The 16471-nt window shown below is 34.3% G+C and overlaps 2 protein-coding genes across 3 annotated transcripts; one reads left to right on the plus strand and one right to left on the minus strand.

Moving 5' to 3' along the window:
- Nucleotides 1-1916: 1916 nt before the first annotated feature.
- LOC105340333 (cilia- and flagella-associated protein 184) lies at nt 1917-7552 on the minus strand. The gene is made up of 12 exons (XM_011446333.4): nt 7408-7552; nt 6485-6752; nt 6015-6194; nt 5795-5895; nt 5489-5645; nt 5172-5311; nt 4087-4240; nt 3618-3811; nt 3200-3319; nt 2979-3071; nt 2735-2872; nt 1917-2309 (listed from the first exon to the last, which is right to left on the minus strand). The coding sequence occupies exons 1-12, from the start codon at nt 7420-7422 to the stop codon at nt 2064-2066; spliced, it is 1806 nt and encodes a 601-aa protein (XP_011444635.3). The 5' UTR covers nt 7423-7552; the 3' UTR covers nt 1917-2063.
- LOC105340334 (thymidine kinase, cytosolic) lies at nt 7457-15241 on the plus strand. Of its 2 annotated transcripts, none has more exons than XM_011446334.4 (7): nt 7457-7613; nt 9728-9759; nt 9917-10030; nt 11654-11747; nt 12847-12936; nt 13635-13754; nt 14111-15241. In XM_011446334.4, exons 1-7 carry the CDS (start codon nt 7548-7550, stop codon nt 14300-14302), a joined length of 708 nt encoding a protein of 235 aa, XP_011444636.2. In that variant the 5' UTR covers nt 7457-7547; the 3' UTR covers nt 14303-15241. The 2 variants fall into 2 exon arrangements, with proteins under 2 accessions (XP_011444636.2, XP_011444637.2); XM_011446335.4 differs by having other exon boundaries at nt 7458-7613; nt 14126-15241.
- The last annotated feature ends 1230 nt before the right edge of the window (nt 15242-16471 follow it).

Genomic DNA, 16471 nt, shown 5'->3' on the forward strand with positions numbered 1-16471 from the left:
GCTTGATTTTTCATGCTTCAAAAAGGTAAATATCATCGTTCAAAATAAATTTTAGCTAGAGAAAAGGCCAGATCCACCACTGCAACCCTTTCTGGCCATCACAATGGTAGATTCCGTAAAGCTTGTAGCGTTTTTTGTTTTATATATTTCTATGTTATAAATAACTACAGTTAAAGTAAATTTGTTTTATATTATTTTGAGCCCTATTAATAGGAGCCCTAATCTCGGTGCCCTAATTATGGCGCCCTGATAGTGCAGCAGGCCCTGATACCGGAGCCTGCTGCCCTAACAGGTGCCCGATGCCCTAATGGTGTACAGCAAGCCCTAATACTGGAGCCTGCTGCCCTAATGCCCTAACAGCGTTAGGTCTCTGGGCAAAGTATATTAGGGGAGAGTGAGACTGTGAGAGGGAGAGCCAGTTGGAGAGAGAGAGAGAGAGAGAGAGAGAGAGAGTTGGCATTTGATGTACATTTACAACTTGTTCTTCAAATACACTTGATTCCAAAGAAACTTGTGTTCGTCTTCAATAGATTTATTAAGATCAGTACAGCACAGGACCCACAAAAGTTTGTGACGCTGGAGCAAGGAGATTCTTAAGCATTGACTCTGGGAGCCCTAGCTTAAGAGAAAAACGTAGCAAGCTGTTAAAACCGATGTAATATATAAGTTTGGATCCTACAGAGGGGCCTGAAAATGGGATTGTTTACTAGCAATTTGTAATGTATTTTTGCGATTGATTTATTGCGATTAAGACTTTACTTAAGAATTTAGCAAAAAATAGCACCTTGCAGAAAAATCCAGTTATACGGTTTCTCCGGTCCCACCTATAAATGCGATATCCATATTCAGAATCAAGTATACGTAACACAATGAACATTAACGTCTTTATAAGCATTATTTAAATGACATTCTTACTTTCTATTCGAAAATATCTCAAAATTACGAGATTTTATCTTGTTCATTTTCAAGATTAAATCGATTAGAATTAAAAAATAATCTGAATCCATTGCATTATATTTTTTAAAATGCAAATTTGTTTGAATTTCAATCATAAAAATGTACATTTACAGCCAAATATTTTTCATAATGATTGTGAGAAGCATTATTTCATTTGGAAATTTAAAAACATGTATTCCCGATGTTCATATGCTGTCTATATACTTTGACCAGTGATTGTGCTATGTGTGTGGTGGACCAAGGTCATTTTACCATTTCCATTTTACGGTGCGGACCTTAAACTATTCGACACTGGCCATGAGCTAAAGTTTGATAATATGATATTTATATTTTCTCTCCCAAACTGTAAATTTCGTTCGTCTTTAATCGTATTTAATTAATTAAACAGTTGCTCAAATATCATATCTTTAGTAAGCTCATCAGAATTGCTGATCCGAGAAGAAAAAAAATCACCTAACGGGATTGACCATATATCATGAATCATGTACAATTTGATGTATGATAATAACTGAAATATATTGTGGCTCATATACATGTTTTTCATGTACTAACTATATATTGTACTTTGACATTTGTGCACGAGCAGGATAGAAAAATCATTATTTTAGGAATCTTAAAATGGTTATTATATGTGCAGATCTATACCACTTTACCATGTGCACGTTTCTTTCATAGTCATAAGATAAATCTAATTCTTTGATGTGGTACTACACCTCATCTATTTAACAAAAATAAAATTTTAAAATCTGAAAATCACTGGTTCTACTGGTATTACACAAAAGTTCTCTGGGCTTTGTGTATTAAAATACATGTTTTACACCCCTGCATTCCTCTACTCTTGTTTAAAATTTAGGAATTATTTTTTTGGTAAAAATGTAGTTAGAGTTACAGTTCTTGTCACAAGAAAGCTAATTTCAACTATCCCTACTCAATTGCTAAACCAACCAAAGTTATATATGAAGAATAAGTTTCATTTATTATGTGTCCATAATTCATATATAATACATATATACATCAACAACAATTTATATATCCATAAAAAATTATCACATTTCCAGCTGTAAACCATTGATATTTAGTTCACATATACTGTCTATGAAACTTGATCAGCCTCGATTCTGTCGCGCTTGCTCGATTTTCCTCCGCACTTGATTGCAGTTCAGTGTGAGTTCAGCATGTGTCATTTTTAACCTTTCAAGTCTCTCTCTTAGATCATCACTTTCATCCTTTCTCTCCTCGAAATCTCGAAGCAGTGGCTCGTTACCCAGTAATCCGCAACTCTGACGCAGTCGCTGATTGTCGATTCGAAGAGCATCCCTCGCCTGTTTTGTTCGCGATAAAATATCTCTTTTCTGCAACAAAGAAATGTCAACAGTTTAGAAAAGTAATCTTGGGAATAGATGAAAGTTAAGGAAAGAATTACAGTTTATAAGCACGAGAAACTGCTTTTATAACATGTAAAAAAAAAATAGCATGAAAAGGGGGGTAAATAATATCAATCATTTGATGTACCACGATTAAGTTACTTTGGAAACTTAAAATAACCAACAAGAACGTTTTGGATTGTATTTTCATTCTGCATTAATACATGTATCTATTAAACAAATGTAAAATATAGGGACTACCCTACTAGAAATACATTTCTTATCTCTACATTTTGCGGTACATGCAATTCTATTTTGTGGCTATTAGTTTTATGAGGAAGCGGAATCATTTCCTTGATATCGTTTGTTTTATAGCTTGAACGAAACTAATTAATAAAAATTCCAATACATACCATGGCTGCTTCAGCCTCTACTTCCCTCAGACGACCTTTCTGCACTTGGTTTTCAGCTTGCACAAACTGAAGTTTTTCTTTCAAGTGGGTTAAAACTTGAACAGTGCTGGTGATTTTCTTTCTTAATTTTAAAATTTCCTGTAGACAAAAATCAGTAATTTTTGTATAAAACTTTCCAGAAAATAAAAAAACAGGCAAATGTAAAAAAGTAATGCTTATTCAAGTAATCAAATGAATTCAATACCTCATTTCTTTCTTCAATTTTCTCATTGTATGTCTGATTTTCAATTTTCAGCTGTTCAAAATCGATCAGATGTAAACCCTCTGCAAGTTCCTCCTGAAAATCAAAATGGATTCATTCTTCAGTCAGCAAATGTTTCAATATGACCAGTATTGGTGTAGGCTAGAACTCCACAATATCATTTAATAAAACATATATTGAATCTCCAAGCTGCTGTCTCTTACCTTAGACTTAAGCTGATGTTCTTTCTTCTTTAATTTGTTCTTCAGTTTGATATTTTCTAAGCGGACTGCTACAACATCTTGTTCTTTTTTGTTTTCCACTGAGAGAGCTTGTTCAATGTCCTGGAAAAGAATTCAACACACTTTACATGTATATGAGTTTAAAACCAAAAAAAAAAAAACCCACCATGAAAGCAACCAACTAATTGTTAGAAAGCTTTAACAACGTCAGAAAATCTGGTTATTTCCAGCTTTTTTGATAATGTTGAATTGATAAAAAGCTTAAAAAACATAAAATTTCGGCTCATCAGTACAAACTCAGAACCATCGTTATCTTTGTTAACAACAGAATAGAATGTTTTATAGCATCATGAAACTGGAAAATATGACCATCTACTACCACTACTGTTAAATACAATACCTTGGGTGGAACAGGTTTGCCTGATCTGTTAGAAATAGCGTTTAAGGCCACTTGCTTCTTAAACTCCATGAATTTCTTCCTCTCCTCATCCACTCTTTGTTTCTTATCTTCACACTTAATTCTCAAATCTTCCATTTGATTTTTGTAATTTTCTCTCTCGGCTGCATCTAGTTTTCTTAACTCATCAACTTGTGCTGCAAGATAGATTTGTTTACATTAAGATAGGTCCTTACAATACTCAGGCAAGTCATCAAGACAAGCACAAGAAATGCAAACATTTTTGTATTCAGAAACTAACAGGTTTTAATTTCATTAGACTGATAACAAACAAAAACAGTTTTAATTTCAGAACTCTGATAATAAACAATATCTAAATCCTGGAGGAAAAAAATTCTGCCACAGGTAGGAACAAAAGACAAAGACAAATTATAATAGCAGTCAGACCTGCATTCTGTTACACACTACCTACCCATGTACTTGACGTATTTGGAGTCCTGATCGTTGGCAGTTTTATCGTAGTCTTGTCGAGCATCATCAGCTTTCTTCTTCCTGAAATGCTCTGCTAATTTGTGCTGCAGCAAGTAGTTGGACTGTTGCAATTCTCTTCTCTCCTCAAGTAATGTCTGTCAAAAATCAAAAAATTATGTCATCAAAGGACTATGTGCGGTATGGTCAAATATCTTCCCCCAGATTTCAACCAATTTTTAAATAGTATCGTATAAAAATGAAATCTTCACAAATCATTGTAAAGAAGATGCCTATAACTTTAATCTTGATTTTAGTCATCATTGCTCACTCGCTATTTATCTATGACGTCACTTAAATGACCTAATTCCCGCAAATTTGCAAACAAATGAAGATATTCTCATTTTTGCTCTATATTTTGCATTCGGAAGTATAGAGCGCAGGTCTGCTCAAGTGCGATTTTAACATATGTTTTTCTTCAGATAGTTATACATATTATACTATAAAATGGTACTTGAGCAAGCCTGCGCTCGATGTTTCCCAGTCGAAAAACCATCGGAAAATACCCATATTTTGCTACAAAACATCAATTTATCAAAATAATGCAATATTCATGACGTCATTTCTACATTATGACGTCACTGTGGTGATAACCTTTTACACCTTTATTTCCAATATGATTTTAACTATCTTTCACCTTATTTTAAAGCTCTTTCTGAAACTTTGATTTTGGGGGGCAAAAATTGCATAAAACTGCACTTAGTCCTTTACAAAATGGATGAGCATTTCAAATATCCTGTACCAGCACTTCTTACCACCTTTAGTTGGAGACTGATTTCTTATTTGTTTTTTTACCATAATTTAGCATTAATTCTTTTTTTTTTTTCATGGGTTTGATTTCCTCTTTTCTAGAACTTGTGATTTCGAATACATGATTACCAGCACTATTAATCACCTGTAGTTTGAGATTGTTATTATTTATTGTTTTCATTTTTTTTTTGTTCATTGATTTGATTTATGGTTCTTCGATTGGATCACAACTTAATGCTGTGAATGATTATTCTGCACATGAGATATATGGTATCAAACCTGATATTGCTCAAGGAGAGCCTCTCTATCAAACTGAGGCTGTGGTTCTTCTTCCTCCTCTTCCTCTTCTTCCTCCTCCTCCTCTTCCTCTTCTTCCTCTTCAGCAAAGGGAGCTAAATGCTGGTCTTCTGTGACTGATGCTATAATTAAACAATCATTGTGCAAGATATAAAAGTTGTCAGAATTCATCAGACATTTAAAATAATATTACTGCAACAATACACAGTTTGGAATATAAATCCATTTTTCTTTTTTCATGATTTCCAAAAGTAAATTTGAAAAGACCATTTACAGATCAATTATTTTGAGCTTCTTACCTGGCCTTGAACCTTCTGGCGTTCCAGGTTCAAGGGCAGCTGTGTCGGGCTGAAGTCCTTCACCTCCGGCCTCCTGGACCGGACTTCCTTCTCGGGACAGTTTCTCACCCACAACCTCTGGACTCTCAGGTCTCTCTCCCTCAGCAAATGTATCACTCTGTTATAATCATTGACAGAAACCAAGTTCAATAAACTGATAAAAGACCTAACTTTAATTTCATCATAAACGATAGTTTAGAATGATGTTTTTTTAGGAGGTTTACTGGTTAGGAAGTATGCAAGTTTGGGTTAAACTTCTATATTTACCTGAGGTAAAGGTGATTTTGACCCCTCTTCACCCTCTGGTTTCTCTGCAGTCTCCCCCTCCTCTGCAGCTGTTTCTCCTTCTGGTTTCTCCCCTTCTTCTCCTGTTGGTTAAAATAACATTAGATAAAACAACTCTACAGAAAACTTCCTTCTCAAAACACTGCGACACATAAATATTAAGAGATAACCAAAGCTTATAAGAAGAAATAATAATGCTGACCCTCTGCTTTAGGTGCACCATCCTCTCCTTCTGTCTCGGCTGGTTTCTCCCCCTCCTCTGCGGTCTCCCCCTCTGGTTTCTCTCCCTCCTCAGCTTTCTCTCCTCCCTCCCCCTCTGCCGGCTGTTCCCCTTCTGCTGGTTGCTCACCCTCTACAGCGGTCTCTGTTTGTTCAGCTCCTTCTAATCATGAATAAGAATGATCATCAACCATGTGCTTGATTGTTTTTAGCAGACACTAACAATAATACTTTATCATTTTCCTAAGTTGTGTTTTTTACCCATCTTCATTCTATAGTGTTGCCAATGGTGACAACAATATTCAACAAGATTTCAATATAATATCTTTAAAATAATGAAAATCATAAAACATACTTGATAAATCAATAGCATAGATTGCAAACTCCCCAATTTTTGTTGATATGAGCTTTCTATGATCCTACTATCATACTAAGGATTTTATTATGACTAACCTGCAGGGGGCTCCTCAGTCTTTTCCTCAGCATTAGTGTTGGAGTCAGCAGGTGCTTCCTCTGCTGGCGGAGCATCCTCTTTGGCTGGTTCTTCAGTGTTTGCTGGTTCCTCTGTTTTGGGGGGTTCTTCCTCCTTTGGTGCCTCTTCGGTGGTATTTTCTTCAGCTGGGGGCTGCTCTGTTTGTTCTGCTGCAGGTGTTTCCTCACTTGGAGCAGGAGCTTCCGTGTTTTCTGCCTCCTTAGGGACAGAGTCGGTAGGCTGTGTTTCCTAAGAATAATAATATTTACATTTTTTTTTTTTGTACATGAAAAGTCAGTTGGTACTGGTAGTTACCAATTATATCATTTGCACATCACTATCTTATAGATCTATATCGTGATTAAAATTTTAATGTAAATGACGATGACAGAACAATTTGTCTGTAGTTATAGATAGCACAAGCCTCGAAATCTTTGGAGTAAACAGATAACAAGTAACTAACATTTTGTCTTGAAGAAAAGTAAAGCAATGAGCTGAGAACTGAATCCTCCAAAACATAACATGCACAAGTATAACAGTGTATAACATACAGTGATTTTCATACTGATGTTATAGTGTATGGTTACCATAATTTATATTAGTTTTACCACAGAAAACTTTCTTTTCAAAGACTTTTTAGAAAAATGAAACATTACATTTTAATTATAAACTATAATATATCGCAGATTTGATGTTTAATCAACTGCTTCTTTGTAGAATAAAAACATTGCTGAGGAAATTCGAATTATCGCTTCATCAAATGAAGAGTAATTTCTTAGAAACCCTAAGCATATATATGAAATATCTAGCAAGTAATATATTAAAAACGTCTTCATTAATCTACTCCGACTTAAAAAAGAAGCCATTCTTGCTCATTAAAAGGGTTTTAAACAAAATCTAATACCTCTTGATCAGCCATTCCGTTTGCAATGTTGTTAGGGTAAACTATCTAGGTGGCGCTGCAATCGGGAGTGGAGGGAATTTTAAGGCTTATTTTGAGCGCTAAATTTTGGAGGATTAACCGATCAAAAGAGTTCGTTCAAGATGATGTCCACAAGCCATGTAGTGTCTCACCCGAGAATTTATGAAGGAACAAGAGGACAAATTCAAGTAAGAATGTTTTATAAACATGTTTGGGAAAATGTGAATGCAAAGATTTTCTGCAGCCTTGTCCTTTGCAGATTGTCGGATGGATGACTGGAGGGTAGTTTCTTTGTGCTTGAAGACATATGTAACTTATTTTCACAATGTATGTTTTCCTCTTATACTTCAAATTCAGAATATCCAAAACTTATTGGACATAAATCTAACAAGTCGTAGCCGGGATTGAGGACCCCCCCCCCCAAAAAAAGAAAAAAAATTTGAAAAAAATAATAAATTTGAATATTGCACATGTTGCATAAATTATATATTTAAATCTATTTTTTATATTTTAAAATCAGTCAATTGTTAAGTCTATTCAGGGTTGGAAATTCGCCAAAAATAGCAGCCAGCCACAGGGCTGGCTACTTTTAAAAGTTACCAGCCCTGCCCAAAATCTGCCAGTCCTGATAAAAATGTTTATTATTATGAATGAACTATACATAAAGCTGAATATTTACATCTGCAACACAGGCCTCTCTCTCAAAATCTTTAGCTTTTACGAGTATTTGAAACCATATCTAAATATAACACAAATAATGCTTATCATTAAGTTTAACATGCTTAAAAAATATAACTGTTCATCTGTTTGTGTATAATTATAAACCCTTTTTTAGAAGCCCGCTAAGATTGTCATAATCATGAACTTTCAATACATTGTTTAAGATTACAAAGTGACAAAAATGATGTCAAATATTGAAAGGGATTAAAATAAAACAACAGATATTAAATGTGGTAAAAAATAATTTATTCGGTCAGATGCACTCCTTTTAACAGCTAATTGTCATTGGGTCTCACAACACTATTTTCTGTAAGTTTAAATTATGGTTGAGGCAAAATAATTAAAGATTTCTCCTTTTTAGGGGTTTTCCGCCAGTGACAGGAGCTCTATTTTTAATGAGATTAAAAAAACCGTGTAAAACGCATTATTTTTCCACTTTTGTTTATTTTCTTTTGCCAAATTACGTACTTCCACGGAGGTGGAAATGCCTGTACTCGATTTTCACTCTCGTGCCATAGAGTTAGTGTTTATTTGCTGCTAAATTGTTCAAGAATTATTGTTTTAAAAGTTGTAAAGGGAGATTTCCTTAGAAGTTTGTTTAAAATTAACTACCCACATCAAAATGTGCGTAATTTTGGTAAGATTAATGTATCGTAAAAATATCGTGGTGTACAACCTATTCAACCTCGACATTGTTTACAATAGTGCTTTCCATGTGTTTCATTACTTATCAGCTATTCACGCTTAAATATCCATCCCGGAACTATAGTTCGGCTTCTTTTGCTTTGGTCGTAGACTTTTTTTCCCTTAGCGTCAATCAAGCAACGCTTTTTGGGAACTGACAGCTTCAAAAACTTGTGCATCATCTATCACGTTGCTTCAGTTGTAATAGTGCCGAACAAAATTGTATCGCGAACACTGATTGGCTATAACAATCATTCAGACCAATGAGCGAATAGATTACAACTTTTAGTACTTACCTACTTCTAAACAAAACCCAACAACCGACAGTGTCTGTACTTTTTGTGAATAAGGTAAAAAATTGCCGGTTTTAAACTAGAAACTGCCTATTAAAATTAGCCCGACCACCGGGCTGTCTTCTAAAGTTTCGCCCCCGCCCGCCCACAAAACAGGCCGTCTCGGGCGGACGGGCGGGCTCTTATTTCCAACCCTGGTCTATTGCTTCCAAGTCTTTATCCTGCTTTGAAAAAAATGAATAAATTGTGCTTGTAATCAGAAACATAAATAATGTTATTTATGTCTCTGTTGTAATAATTTTATTTGAATATTCCTTGCACATATGTAAATATGTGCCCTCCCCCCCCCCCCCCCCCCCTTTATTTTTGAAACCTCCTACCTACCCCAACCCCATGGTTGAATGGGAATGGTGTTCCTTACTGTTTAGGAATAGGAGATTGATCCTGAATGATCCATCAGGAGTGAACAGGTGGATCCATAACTTCTTAATTCATACTTGATGCCTTCATTGTCTTGTACAATCAGCAGGACAAATCAGTTTGAAGAGAGAAAAAGTGTACAATAGTTATATTCAACTACATGTACTTTTCTACTATCCTTTCAGCTCATCTTTGGACCTATGTTTTCTGGGAAAACGTAAGTGACCATAAGTTCATAAGCATATGTTTATTACAATATATATTGCATTGGTTTTTTCTCCCTATTTAAGGTAAAAATCATGACTATTCAAAGAAGCATGAAAAAAAAGATTCTTATTCAGATTTATTTAATTTTTTGTATTTTGTATATACAGCACGGAACTAATGAGGAGAATGAAGCGATATCAAATTGCCAACTACAAATGTCTGGTAGTCAAATACTCAAAGGATGACCGATATGACAAAGAAGGAATTGCAACACATGACAGGTATGATATATGAACTCAATCGGTGTACATGATGATGTACACCGATTGTACTATAAGACGCAGATCCATAAATTTTTCAAAGGGTGGGGGGTTGAGGGATTTAAAATTTGCTGGCATGAAGTACATCATTGTCTCCAGCAACGGTCTTGAGTCTACATAGGTGGGAAAGGCTTGTATATGTTGGGGATGGTAAGTTGATAAGATTTTAAACAGTTAAATGAAATTGAAATTAACCTCAATATTGGTGATCCCTTTCTATTAAGTTGAATAAATTTGCATTATTTTTTAAGGAAAAAAAATGTCTCAAGAATGAATTCAATTACATTGTAAATTTTAAGTTTCTATTCAAAATTCTTCTTTTCTAACAACATTGCAGAGGTTGATAATTTGTCATATTTATCTCTTACCAGTAGTCAATCTTTATGGAATAGAAATTTTATAATTTTTCTTTTTAACTGGATTTACCAATACCCAGGAAAACTCCGGTTATTAGAATGGTGAAAATGGCAGTCGGGCTGCTCAGGTCTCCCCGAAACTTCAAGTTAAAATAAAGTTGTATAATATTGTGCAAGATTTGATTAATCTATTATGGTAGTTGTATACAGTGTATATACATGTACAAATAATTGAAAGTAATAAGTTTTATCTTTGGAAATCAATGTAATTGAATCAAATTTGAACTAAAGGAATTGGCATTAAACCTATTCAATTCAATTTAAAATACGTGTAATTGAACTAATCACTTGTTATACCCCCGCTCTGAAGGAGAGGGGGTATACTGTTTTACCCTTGTGTGTCTGTCTGTCTGTCCGTCCGTAACAAAAATTTCTGTCGCATTTATCTCAGCAACTATTTATCGCAGATGCTTGAAATTTTTACACAGTGTTTGTTAAGGCATGCCATATTGTGGGATATATTTTTGTACCAATCGGACGTCAACTTCCTGTTAAATGACGACTTTGCTTATTTTTTAACCAAAATTTTCAAACAAATTTTTGTCAAAGAATTCTCAGCAACTATTTATCGCAGATGCTTGAAATTTTTACACAATATTTGTATAGGCATGCCATATCGTGGGATTTATTTTTGTACCAATCAGACGTCAACTTCCTGTTAAATGACCACTTTGTTTATTTTTAGCAAAAATTTTCAAACAAATTTCCGTCAAAGATTTCTCATTTACTATTTATCGCAGATGCTTGAAATTTTAACACACTATTTGTTTTGGCATGCCATATTGTGGGATATATTTTTGTATCGGACGTCAACTTCCTGTTAAATAATGACTGTTTATTTTTATCCAAAATTTTTAAACAAATTTTTCTCAAAGATTTCTCAGCAACTGTTTATTGCAGATGCATGAAATTTTTACACAGTGTTTGTTAAGGCATGCAATATCGTGGGATATATTTTTGTACCAATCGGATGCCAGCTTTCTGTTAAATGTTGACTTTGCTTATTTTGCATATTCACACCAGAGCGGGGTATCACTAGTGAGCATTTGCTCACAGATATCTTGTTACATCTGTGATATTTTATGGAAGCAAGATTTGTGAAAGGAGGAAAATTGTGATCAGTTTCTAGTCTTACTTGTGTAAATGAAAGAGTGTTGATATTTTGTAGACAAACACTGGCTGCTATTCCAGCAGATGTGCTTGACCAAGTGAAATCACAAGCAGAAAACTTTGATGTTATCGGCATTGATGAAGGACAATTTGTAAGTTGATAGGGGCCTTATTGGCTCTCTTTGAACACTTCTCCTGTTGAAATTTTGAGAGAGAGAGAGAGAGAGAGAGAGAGAGAGAGAGAGAGAGAGAGAGAGAGAGAGAGAGAGAGAGAGAGGGGGGGAAGAGAAAAGAGGGATACTAAACATTTTTTTATGACTGCTTAATTTAGATGGGTTCAAAATTCCTCAAGCCCGAAATCCCGGACTAACAAATTCCGGATCCGGACTCGGCATTTAGAATCGCCGAAGTCCAGGGACATTGTGTCTTGCTTATCTTTTTTTGAATTAAAAAAAAAGTTTGTAAAATTAAACATAAACCAAATTCCATCATGGATTTAATAAAAATGTGTTATTTTTTGGCATTAATGAACACATAAGCATTACGAACATTTCGAAAAAACAATCCGTCTTTTTAGTTTCCGTTGCGGTATGACCTGCTTTTACACATTTTCTCATGTTTCTCCCCTATGACAAGCGGCAGTAAGTTTGTTGAATTTTGGATTTACGAGCAGTAATATACGCAAAGGAACGACAAATTAAAGACCCTGTGAGGAACATGAAGCCGGGGGTGACTCGAGGTGTGATAAAAATAATAATTCCTCAGGCAAAACTCATGAAAAGAAGAAAATTCATGAATTCAAAAAGCCACTGGCGTGACGATAGGCCGTGGCTTTAATACAATGATATAAAATGTATAAAATAAAACATAATTTCAAACATATAGTTTTTATTCATTGCAACAAATAAAAATAAACTAAAACATTAGTTTTAGTGATGTTTAGGTTGATATAATTTTATCTATCAATCATGACAATGTGGACTTGGGAATTTCTTCCTCGGACTTGCCTAAAATTTACTCTTTAAGTCCTGGACTTGACCATCATAAAAAAAAATTTGAACCCCTGTAAAACTAAGTGTAAAATTGTCTTTTACTTTATATTTGTTTGGATAAAAGTTTTAAACCATACATGAACAGACAGTACAATACTTAATACTAAGAATACCCAATTGTACAACAGTTTATGATTTATCAAAATTTTACAAGATATTTCAATGAGAATCATTCTATCAAATCATCATTTTTTTCTAGTTTAAAGATGTCGTGGAATTCTGTGATGAAATGGCAGAGCGCGGTAAAACTGTGATCGTGGCAGCATTAGACGGAACTTTTCAGAAGAAGGTAATACATGCTCAATGAAGCAAACTCCAGTTAACATTGTCCCCAATTCTCCCTCCCCCACCCACCAAATGTTGAGAAAATGAAAAACAACATGTAATGTTTACAATTTTATTTACACAAGATATGCACTTTCAAGTCAAGGCTTCAGGATTTAAGGTTTAAAAAAAATGACTGGTGGAAAAATGATCGTCATATATCACGTTTACATATATCAAGTTTAAGGTCAAATTATTTGGGTTTTTTTCAATGTTGCCATTAGCTGCAGGTCTCATTACTTTCCTCTGATATTCTTTCAAACACCATCACCAGCCCTGTAAAGTGAAGTGGTGCAGTTAGTCAGTTTGTTTACCGTATACATGTATATAAAAATGGCGACTAGATCTCGATGTAAATTTAACATACTTGATTTTCTGAGGTTAGTGTTCTGGAGAAAGTGTGAGGCAAGTAATAATACAATACCACAAGTAAATTGCATAAAGAATTTAATGGTACTAATTGTTTTCACAGAATTTGCATATAGATGAGGTTAATCTTTCCAAAACTAGCGCACATTTTTATGCGCAATAAATACAGTACACTATTTTTCAATGGCTGGCACTGTTGCTCCCACGTAGTCCATCCGAATTTTTTCATACCAGGAGTTACAAGGAATTACCATTAAAAATATGAAATGCTCAAACTAAATGTTTTTGTTCAAGGGATTTGGTGATATTTTGAACCTGGTGCCTCTAGCAGAGAGTGTGATCAAACTGACGGCTGTGTGCATGAGTTGTAACCATGAGGGATCTTTCACCAAACGAAAAGGAACGGAAACAGCGGTAAGGGGGTTTCTTAATCATATTTCCTGAATCTTAATTTTATTATGCAATGTGTCAGCAGGCATCATGGAATTCAATAATTTCCCATTTTAATAAAATATATATATATTTTTTTATCCAAGTGTGGAGGCATACCAACCTTGACACAAGACAAGATCAACTGAAATCTTAATGTACAAGTTGTACTGCATAGATTCCATACATACACCAGTGCAGGTGTCAAAAATGAATGTGCAATGGAAGATTTTTAAATTCTTTAGCAGATCAATCAAATCAAGAGTGGTTTCCCTTTTTCCATGACATGTACATGTATAAATCATTATCATCATCATCCTAATGAAAATTTTGCCTCATAGCTTGAAAACTTACAGGTTGAGGTTATTGGAGGAGCAGAGATGTACCTTGCTGTTTGTAGGAGGTGCTTCTACTCCCCCGCCAAATCCTCCCCCACCAAGAACAACAAAACCCCCACCATACTACCAGCGAAGGAGGAGAAGACAATAGCCAACCGAAAGCTGTTCCAGTCACCCTCCAAACAAAAGTGTTGATTGTCCAGATATCCAGACTGTTTGAAAATTTGCTCTCAGTGGGTAGAGGGCTTTTGCATTTAATACAAGCAATAATTAGACTGTTTTATTTGGGTTTGTGTTGTGCTTAGACAGAGAGGTTGATTCATATTAACAGAAGAGAATATGCATAAATATTGAAGTGAATAAGAGTAATGAAATTTCAATTTACCGGCTTGTGCCATGAAGATTTAAATAAAATGTACTTCAAACTCTGTGGTCTCTGTAAGTCTTACTAAGAAAGGGTGCAGAACTGTTATTTGATAAATCCATCTCTTGATGTCATTTCCTGCAGAATACTTTCCTATTATTAGGTTACTGGTACTCATTAACTCTACAATTATTTTGTTCTTGGTCCCATTTAATGGAAAGCTAATGTTAAATTTCTAGTACAAAGCAAGCCCTGACTTGAGTCATTCAAACACTTCCAACAATATCAGTTTTATTTTAAGCATTTTTAATGTAAAATGGATATTAAAGGAAAAGTATCAAGAGTGTGCTGCAATTTCTGTTGTATGAACTTGTATCATACATGTATTTTTTTTACTGAGTGCACTAGTAGAATGTGTCTGAAATCCAATGAATGTACATGTTAGTTTTACGTCTTTGTATAGTTATGATATACATTTGTTTGTAAACACTTCTAATTAAATGTTCAAAGATTTTAAATTATAATGTAGAAAAACAACAGTGTGTATCAAAGTCTGTTAATATATTTATGAAAGAAAAAACCTGTACAGATTTTTTTTTTACTGAATCAATCTTATTGCCATAAATGTAATTTTATATTTGGGATGAATGTCACTTTAATTTTATGAATGAATTTACTATTGGGAAATATTTTATAATGGAAATTTGAAGATGAGAAAATCATTTGATGAATGAGTCTTATTAGTGAGCTTGTTATTGTAGTTTCTATAGTGCTGACATGATTTCAAAAAATCGCGCATTTGGGTTACTTCCCCTAACTATGACGTCAGACGAGGAATCTTGATAACTCGCCACGCTGCATCATAAGTAATCATTGCAATGTCAGAGTCGATTGTTTCACCAAATGTGCCCAGTTGCAGTATAGAATCTACGTTGGTAAGTTATTTATTTATCGGTGTATATATATTTCCTCTCATTTTTAATTATAATGCAATTTAAATGCCAACGTATGTTGTCAAGTGACGATGAAGAGGAAATTCGAATCAAAACATCTTTCTCAGTCGAAGACAGAAAGAAGCAATATAAACATGATTTTTGCATGTCAAATGTTAATTTTGGTAGTTACGTGTTTGTAATTCTCATTTATGCAAGTATGGTGTTCGAAATTATGTTTAACACTGTTTAAGGTTTATAAAACCTGAGACAAAAATAACATGTTTTTTTATGTCTCTGATAGAACTAAATGTAGTGAAAAAGGAAGTGAACTTCTGTTGAGTTTGAGACCAATGATTTTCTGTGACAACAGAGTTGTCATTTACATATCTGGTGACAGTAATTTAATAATTACTAAAACAACATTGTAGTAATTAAGATGTATTTTAAAACATAATGAATATATATTAATGTTATGTATTAGTTATGTATAAAAAATAAATTAATATTTTTTATTTCAGAGTAATAGAAACTGCTGTGTTCCTGGCTGTACCACATATGGATACCCTATAATTCCAGGTCATGGAAAAATCAGCTACCACAATTTCCCTCCCGCTGGTGATCCATTAAGGAAACAATGGATAATTAATATTAAAAGAGATGAAAGTGATTTATTTAAAGTAACATCCAGCACTGTTGTTTGTTCACTTCATTTTACGAAAGAAAATTTGGAGTACCATCCATTTAGTGGAAGAAGAACCAAACTGCCCGGATGTGTGCCGACTGTGTTTAATTGTTGGAAACACCTTAATCACATTTACAAAGAACAAAGATCAAGACCATTAAATGCTCTTCAAAAGGCCAAGAATGTTACCAAAGTCGCAAACACCAAGTGCAGTAAATTGCATGACAACGGTGAGACATGTCCTGAAGCTGTTGATGAAGGAAGTGTATCGGAAGTACCAGTAGAAAACATTTTCAATGACGCTAGTGTTTGTGCTAATGAGCATGAATTGGACAATTTTTTCCTTTCTGATGAAATTAAAAAACTGAAAGAAAAAACTGAAA

Source organism: Magallana gigas, chromosome 7 (assembly GCF_963853765.1).
Source record: "Magallana gigas chromosome 7, xbMagGiga1.1, whole genome shotgun sequence".
Classification (NCBI taxonomy): domain Eukaryota; kingdom Metazoa; phylum Mollusca; class Bivalvia; order Ostreida; family Ostreidae; genus Magallana; species Magallana gigas.